Raw genomic sequence first — 8,587 nt, forward strand, 5'->3', positions numbered from 1 at the left:
AAAACAAACAGGATCGTGCTCTGCTCTTTCTTCAGCCTCCCCAGTGCTGGAATTGTAGCTGGAGCCACCATTCCTAGATCAAGTTTTTGAAATGAGCGTGGGTAGACAAGTGTGGGGGTCGGAGAACAACTTGGTTCTCTCCTTCCACCTTTACGTGGCTTCCAGGGTGGAACTTAGGTCACCAGGCTCTTTTATCCAATAAGCCATCTGGACAGTGCACAGTTTGTTGTTGCTTAAGCAACAATTGATTTTACTTTTAATTTATACCTATGTGTGTGCATGTGTGCATGTTAGTGCCGGTGCCCACCAAAGCCAGAGGTGTTGGGTCTCCCCTGGAGCAGGAGTTGTAGTCTATTGTGAGCCACTCATTGTGGCTTCTGGGAATTGAACCTGGGTCCTCTGGAAGAGAAGCAAGTGCCAACAGCTGAGCTAGCTCTCTCTCCAGCCTGAGGATTTGTATTTAATAACGGGACATGCTTTTCTACTCTGGAAGAAGTCCAACTATACTCTGACATTTTTAAAGTTTTTGTCTGCATTTCCTCGTTTATTTTCATTTATTCAATAACCCTAAGGGACACTGGGACACGGCTGTGATCAAGGTGCAACAGGTCTTTGCTCTCATGGGACTTAGAGTTCAGTAATGAGGGGCAAGACCTTTACTTTTTTTTTAAGTAAAAGAAAACTTAGGTTGGCTGTTGCAGCTAATGGTAAATGCTGTGGAAACCCAAATGGGGATCATGAGAAAATCACGTGAAGGCAGTGTGTGCAGAAGACAGCCAGGACAGAATGACCACAGAAGGCATCTAGGAGGCTTAGCTTTGAGCTAAGCACCGAATGTCAAGAAGCAGCCAATTTTGGGGAAAGGGACCTAGATAGAGGCCCAGCAGCACAAACCATACCTGCTTGAAGGAATGAGTGCTAGATGTGTCCAGAATCAAAGGAATCCCACGAACTGTGTGTTTCCAGGGTGCTCATTAGCATTGATAGCACCCCAGCACCTGATATTCAGCACCCTGATGTCAGTCCTGCTCCTTGACCTTTGGAGAACTGTTTGGGAGGAACCTTGTGCATGGCTTAAATGATGCTTTTGCTTTTGAGACACTGAAACTTGAGGTCATTTGCTTAGACTTTGTCTCTTAAGTAGACGCAGCGAGACTGATCTGCTTTCACCTATGGGAATCGCTGTTGACACAAAATAACTGTTATTAGAACAAAAAGCGCTTCCCTTTAATTTTGATAATTGCCTGAGATGTAGGGGTGTGTGAAGATGGCCTGGAGTCTGTTGTCTGCGAGTCTACAAAGATGGATATCTTCTGTCATCTGAAAGTAATTTCAGCACACAGTTCCAAACTCACTTCGCTGAAATGGCAGAAGGAATTCAGGGGAGGCAATGAAGGAATCCCAGAAATGAAGGCTAGAAGTAGGGTGTGTGTTTGCAGCCAAATGTAAAAGATGTAACATTCCTATTGCCTGATACCCTATGGGGATCGGGTGGAGGGACACAGGACTGGAACTGAAGTGACAGAGCATGCCCAGACTCCCTTTCTGGTTGTGGAAAGCAGGTAGGATTTACTCATTCACTCACTGAGCAAAATGTTTATTAACTCTGTACTATAGCTCCAAACTAGATCTTAGAATCCATTGGTCGGTCCGGCCCCTGGTGTTTAGCCCTTTCTGTTTGTGTACAGGTCTATATCAATACGTGTGGTCATGAAGATGTGCAGGTGTGATATCACTGAAACCAGCTTGAGCTGTATCTTCTGAGCAGACATGGAAGTGTTTCCCGAAAGAAAGTTAGCATCCCCAGTGCCAATCATCCTCAGGAGTTATTGGGGGATTTGGAAGAAGTGCTGTGGCTAGACAGGGAAGGCCTTTCTTTCTTCCCTCTAGACCATGAATGGAGCTGGCAGGGAGCTTGGAAGGTGACAGTCCTGTGGGGGATCCCATGAATTCTGAGAAGGCTTTTAGAGATTCTGTCTTCTTAGAATGTCACCGCTCCCCTGTGGATGGAGTATAGCCTGGGCTGTGGTGAACTGAAGAAGGGTTTGTGTCATGGCTGTCAAAAGGAAGCTTGTTTTCCATAGCCAGTTTGGGGCCCCACAGGACCATTAGTAAGGCCCCCAGGGCAAGCCGCTTTCCTGTATTGCCCTTCCCTATCTGGGCAATCTCGGCTTGTTATCACCACACATTAAAAGAAGCTCACTGGGTCCTTATAAATACTGCCTTCATTCTAAAGTTAGAAATCACATTTAAAGGATATTTACCCTTTAAGGAGCAGACAATGAACATAAACCATTTTTTTTTACATTACATTTTATTTATATAGGATCTCACAGTGTAACCCTGAACTCCAGGTGAGCCTCTCACCTCAGCTCTGGGATTGTTGGAGTACCAACATGGCCACTCTTAACTCAAGACTGGCAAAAGCAGTGTGCAAGGGGTGTGTGCCATAAGGACTGGTCTAGAGAGACCTGAGTGAGTCGCTCTGAAGTGTTGATCGTCACGGTAAGAGCAGCAGCTCAAGACTAGTGGAACTGCCATTTGAAATAAAAGACGTAACTTGCCAGAGGATGAGGTCCACCATGACCTCCAAGTGATTTTCATTACCACTAATGACCCGGAAGCTCCCCTTCCAGCCAGCACTTGGGCACAAAGGGTGGGGCTCAGTCTCCTTTCATTGTGGTTTGTACCTGTGCCAATGAGAGCAACCAACCTTACCAGAGGCATCCCAGACAAAGGTCGTGTTCTTCTTTGAGATGATAAACTTTCTCAGCTACAGCTTATTCAGCATCTGCTGACTTCTCCCTACTGAACTATTATGTAACTTTTATTTACAGAATGATCAGCCATTATTTGTGCTGCTTGAGATCTCTGAATTGTCAGCCCCTCCCCCCCCCACACGCACACTGTAATCTGAATGGCATTAAAGTAACTTCAGAATTAGAATTTGTTTTTCACTGTGCCATAGGACAAGACCCTCCCCTCTTTTCTTCTGAGAATAAAAAAGGTCAACTAAATGAGCATAGGTTAGCGTGAGGAACTCAAGCAGGCATGACGGTGCCTACCTGTAGTCCCAGCACTTGGGAGATATAAACAGGCTGTCTAACAAGTCTGAGGTCAGACTAGCCTACATTGGACCTATCTCAAATAATAAAAAAAATGAAAAAATTGTTGTTTTTATCCAAGGGGAAACTTTTTTGGTTTTTCAAGACAGGGTTTCTCTGTTTAACAACTCTGACTTTCCTGGAACTTGCTTTGTAGGCCAGGGTGGCCTCGAACTCACAGAGATCCGCCTGACTGTGTCTCTCAAAAGCTAAGATTAAAGATATGGGCCACCACTGCCCTACTCAACTCCTAAAGCCAAGTATTAAGAGGCAGTGCAGGAGGGCCAGGGAGATGGTTGAGAGCAGTTAAAAGCACTTGTTAGTCCTACAGAGGATCCGGGTTCAGGTTCCCAGCACCAGCGTGGAGGCTAAAACCATTGTCTCTCAACTCCAGTTCCAAGAGATCTATCGCCCTCTTCTGCCCTCTGTGAGCACTGCAGGTATATGGTGCATAGCCAGCAAAACATTCTAACACATAAAATAAAAATAATACACCTTTAAAGAAAAAAAAAAAAGAGGCAGCTCAGGGCTGGCAGGATTGGCTCTATGAGCAAAGGCGCTTGTCACCATGCCTGATGACCTGAGTTCAATGCCCAGGACGCATAGCTTCTGGAAGTTGTCCTGTGCCCTCCAGTGCCATGGTACATGAATGCCTTCCACATAGAGACAAATAAATATAATTTTGAACCTTAATTGAACAAAAGAGGCAGTTCAGTCTAATAGACTGGACAAGAGTGGGAAGTGGTGACTCGGTGTGCAGGGTGGAGGGTCATTTATTTCAGCCATTCTTCAACTGACCCACTTCTAACATAAGAGTAAATCTTCACATGATTTTGTAGGAATAAGAAGCTCAGCTTTCTGGTCATCTGTAATAACCAGCACTGACGAGCCTGAGGCAAGATTACTGTGAGTTTGGGGCCACCCTGGGCCTCCTAGCAAGATCCTATCTCAAATAATACCAAATAAAAAGTTAGAATTGTTTTTCTAGAACTACGCTCTGTTAAAGGATTCCTTTCCCATGAAGACTACTAAACCTAAGATGAGCACATAAATTCAAGAATGTCCCCTCCAAAAAGCAGAAAAGAGAAGCATGTCCTTGCTCAAGTTACTACACGCAGCTTTCAGCCCCCAGGGCAGGTAGAAAACCTTAGCAATGCAATATAAACACATATATCTGTAAAATATTCTGAACTAGCGTTTCCTTCTGTGTGATAAGGGAACAGACAAAGGCGTGTCTCCCTCCAGAACCTACCCATCTGGACAAACTGGTCTCCACGAATGCCTTCCAGAAACCATACAATAACTCTCAGAACAAAACGAGCAACGAGGTGGTCGCATTCAACTTAAATGCTTTTATTGACAATGTCTTGGAACAATAAGCAAACAATGCTTAAAATTTCATCCATATTCACTTTCCACATGTCGAAAGACCTCAGGGTAGAAAAAAATAAAATAAAAATATAAATATCTGAGAATCCATCTTAATAAATAAATTGAAAACACAATAAAACGTTTTCATGGAAAACTGTTAATGTCAGGACATTCAGATCACCTCAACAATGCATGATCAGTAACATCACGATGAACATTGACGCCGAAGAGGAACTACAGTACGTGGATATAGCTATTTAGTTCTATCTACTGGAAAATAAAGTTCAATTTTTCTCTTAGTTTAACATTGGTCATGTCTAATTGGAACACACTATTGCCAGATACACAGTAGGTATTGTTAAAATCAGCTGCACTAGATACAATCCGAGAATATCCAGCACCAGGTTAATTCCAATAATGAACCCAACAGATTAGTTAATGCTATGAGAAGACTAAGGAGAAAGAGGAAAGAGACACAGACCCAGGCCTGGCTCACATGCTACTAACTACCAGCTCTCAGGTGTCACTAGGAACAAAAGACTCCATGCGCTTTTGCTACAACTCCGGAAGAAGTGAGGACTTGAGTCCAGATGTGGATGCGATGCTTTCAAGTCCATGAGGCCCACAGCCTGGTGTGTTTCACGCACAGACAAGGTCCTCCCTAGGTCTACGGAAACCCTCGAGGGAAGACGTGGTTCTCCTCTCTGTAATGCACCAGCTCAAAGCAGTGGCACTTTTGAATGCCGGCTGCCTCCCCTTCCCTGACCGCTCACAGGGCGAGTAGTGTGGGTGAGCTGAGGGAGTCAGAGGAGGGCTCGTTGCTGCTGCTGCCCTTCCGGTGGGCAGCTGCACAGCTAGGGAAGGAGTCAGCCTCCGGGTAGGTGAAGACAAAGGAAGACGTGTAAGTAGCACAGCTGGGAGTACAGGTGACCACCGGGGTGCATAGGGGCTCCAGCTCTGTGACCATGGGCCCCATCCCCAGGGAGCTGCTGTGTAGGGGCTCCCAGTCTGCTGCATAGAAGGAACCGGACAGGTCCATGTCTGGCACAGATCGGGCGGTCTCAGAGCCACTGGGTCGGGATAGTGATGGGTACAAGAAGTCATCGAAGGGCTCAGCCTTCAGCTCCACATTGCTGATGCTCTTGACTGGCTCCAGCGATGTCTTGGGCTCAGGGTCATTGAGAAGAGGCAGTGAGAAGGCCTCCTCAGACTCTGGGGTAGCAGCCTCAGGCAGACCCCCAGTCAAATCCAGGGAAGCCACCGACATCTCTTCTGGGAAGCCCAGGTCATCGGGCATCTTGCAGGCAGGTCGGTGGGCTGCCAAAATGAACTCCAGTTTTTCCTTCTCTTTCAGCAGATTGGCAATCTCCGTCTGCAAGGCAGACTTCTCCTCTTCAAGTTGGTCTGTCTCCTGCACAGGGAGAGAGGAAGGAAAGCATAAGACACAGTCTTGCCTAAGGACCCTCATCCCTTAGTCCCAACCTCCAACTTGGAAGTTGCAGAAGTAGCCAGCAGGCTCTACCTACCGCTTGGAGAGTATCAGTCAGCTCCCTCCTCCGATTCCGGCATTTGGCTGCAGCCATCTTATTCCTCTCCCTTCGGATTCTCCGTTTCTCTTCCTCTTCGGGAGACAACTACAATAATAATAAAAAAGGTCCAACCTTCAGTAAGATTGTCTGTCATCACCTCCATTCAGTCACCCCAGTGAAACTGGCTCCTACAACACCCGCAGCTCTTGGTGAAGCAGTTTTTTTTTTAAACCTGCAGTTGTCAGGCTGGGTGTGATTTGCATATAAAGTAAGATCTTTAGCAAGGGAACAAAGAAGCGACCGAGCTAAAGAACGGGGTAGGAAGCTGTCTGAGAAACTATCTAGGGTACTTCTGGGGGCCAACTATCAAAATCTGACAAGGGAGGGTAAGGGCTTGCAGTCACGGCTCCAGATCCGGAAGTGCCGTGAGTTGTACCAGGGTTCTACACTCTCTGTTGTGTCCTCCCCGCCCGCCACCCCCCCCCTCCTGCGCGCTGCCTCCCAACCCCAGGTCCAGAATCGCTCGCAGCTCACCTGCTCTACTTTGCCTCTCCTGCCAATGCTCTGCGCTCTGCCGCCTGACATGGTCTTCACCAGTCCGGTCCTGGAGTAAGCCCCAGTTGACGGGGTGGGGACTCCGTAGGGATGGGGCGCTCTGGTCTGCGATGGGGCCACGGAGGAGACCAGGGTGGGCTGCACCAGCCACTGCAGGTCTGGGCTGGTGGAGATGGCTGTCACCGTGGGGATAAAGTTGGCACTGGAAACGGACAGATCTGAACAGAAGTCCTGAAACAAAACAGAAAGAAGAAAGTGGAGGTGAGCGAGCAGGTTCCAGACACAGGTGGAGCAAGTAGCCTTAGTGTCGTATGCAGCAGCGAGAGAGAGAAACATTCGGGTCAGAGACTTGCTTATGTCTTCCTGTATGTATCTCATCCGAGATAAAAGCTCTCCCAATTTCCTCCCTTGAATTCTGCAGAGCAGCTTTTCTCCTCCATCCTACCGCTGCGTTCCCGTTATCCCTTCAGCATCACTCGCTTGAAAGGGGGTTTGATATAAATATCCCTGACGTCTGCGCTGACGCAGGCGCCGCTCCGGAGTCTCCAGAATGAACTCGCTTTTTATCAATGAAACTGCCTTACACACCCGCCCGCAGCACCCTCCTCCCTCCTCCCTGCTCCAGGCTGCGCCAGGAGGGGGGATTGCCGCTGTTTGCCGCCTCGCAGGCTCTCGTTAGCTAGTCTTAGCTCGAGCCCCGGGCTGATCTCAAAGACAAGACACCAAGGGAAGAGCGCAGGCCACTCAAAATAAACCTGCTGCGCGGGAGGGGGGTACTAAGTCTTACTATGACAAGCGTGCAGGCGCTCAGACAAGTCCTGGATTCCCAAGCTAGGGCTATTCTGTCCGCTCCAGTCTCCCTCCCAAGAGAAAAAGTGAGACCTCCTTCCAACTGACGTCCCTGAGTGTCCCATCCCGGTATCCCCTCCTCTGCGACCCTCAGCGCGGACCCGGCGGCTGCACAAAGGCAAACTCACCTGTGCGTTGACAGGGGATCCCATGCTGGAGAAGGAGTCGGCTGGGGAATGGTAGTAGGAAAGATTGTCCCCGGCCGGGGAGGCACTGCTGCACCGGGAGGATGATGCCTCGTAGTCGGCGTTGAAACCGGAGAACATCATGGTCGAAGTTTAGGGAAATCCGGGCGAGGGGTCCAGGGACAGACACTGGTGGGAGCTGCGGAGCAGAGCTGGGTTGGGAGCGCGATCACTGCTCGTTCGCGGCGCCGCTGGCTCTATCCAGTCTTCTCAGTTGCTAGCTGCAGTCGCGGTTGGAGTAGTAGGCGCCTCCACCGGTGCCTTTATAGAGAAGCGCGCGAAGTGAATGGACTTGGCTGATACGTCACTGGCACTGGGCGGAACTGTGGCGATGGAGGGGGAGGAGCGCGCCAGAGCCCTCTGCAGCCGCCTTGTCGTCAACTCCCCTCCCCAGATCCCCCGACCCCCGACTCGTCAAGTGATTTTCACCTCTGAGTGTTCACATTAAGGGTCTTAGAGGGTCTCCTGAACTCCCCGTATGTAGGATTTCGGGGATAGTCCCCCCCAGGAGTACAGGGACCGGCCGTGGAAACCTGCTGACGCAGATGTCCTAATATGGACATCCTGTGTAAAGGAGGGAGGGACTGACGGGAACTGCTTGCCGGCTGCAGCCAACTCTGAGGGTGCAGTGCGGAGGGGGGGGGAGCGGAGTGGGGGCCGCGATCGGGGGAGGGGAGGCGGGAAAGGCAAAGAAGGCGAGCGAACATTCGCACCTGATTCAGTGTGGACCCATTTGTCCCAGGGTCAGGGCACGAGATGGGGTCGCCTCCTTTCCACGGTCCAGAAATCTGGGACATTTCTGAATCTGGTTTAGGAGAAACAGGTACGTAACCCTAAAGGCTCGAAACCTCCGTTCCCAAAGGAAAGCTTGCCCACCGCAAATCAGTGCAAATAAATAAATAAAATGGTATCAGCTTCTCAGCCCCTCGCTCCAACCCCTGGCCTCGAGTAACACTAGGACTGAGGTTGGAAGAAGTGAAGGATTCTAAATAAG

The 8,587-nt window shown here is 49.1% G+C and overlaps 1 protein-coding gene across 1 annotated transcript; it reads right to left on the reverse strand.

Moving 5' to 3' along the window:
• Window positions 1-4,436: 4,436 nt before the first annotated feature.
• Window positions 4,437-7,828, reverse strand: Fos (Fos proto-oncogene, AP-1 transcription factor subunit). The gene is made up of 4 exons (XM_075947940.1): window positions 7,537-7,828; window positions 6,539-6,790; window positions 6,002-6,109; window positions 4,437-5,886 (listed from the first exon to the last, which is right to left on the reverse strand). Exons 1-4 carry the CDS (start codon window positions 7,675-7,677, stop codon window positions 5,245-5,247), a joined length of 1,143 nt encoding a protein of 380 aa, XP_075804055.1. The 5' UTR covers window positions 7,678-7,828; the 3' UTR covers window positions 4,437-5,244.
• Window positions 7,829-8,587: the final 759 nt, after the last annotated feature.

This window comes from Microtus pennsylvanicus, chromosome 14 (assembly GCF_037038515.1).
Source record: "Microtus pennsylvanicus isolate mMicPen1 chromosome 14, mMicPen1.hap1, whole genome shotgun sequence".
In the NCBI taxonomy this organism is placed as follows: domain Eukaryota; kingdom Metazoa; phylum Chordata; class Mammalia; order Rodentia; family Cricetidae; genus Microtus; species Microtus pennsylvanicus.

Excerpts from the sequence above, each read along its gene's own strand:
- Fos (XM_075947940.1), bottom strand. The coding sequence starts at position 7,677 with ATGATGTTCTCCGGTTTCAACGCCGACTACGAGGCATCATCCTCCCGG. Across the intron at positions 6,791-7,536 it reads GATCCCCTGTCAACGCACAG|GACTTCTGTTCAGATCTGTC; the intron begins GTGAGTTTGCCT and ends GTTTTGTTTCAG. Across the intron at positions 6,110-6,538 it reads GGAGAGGCAAAGTAGAGCAG|TTGTCTCCCGAAGAGGAAGA; the intron begins GTGAGCTGCGAG and ends TTATTATTGTAG.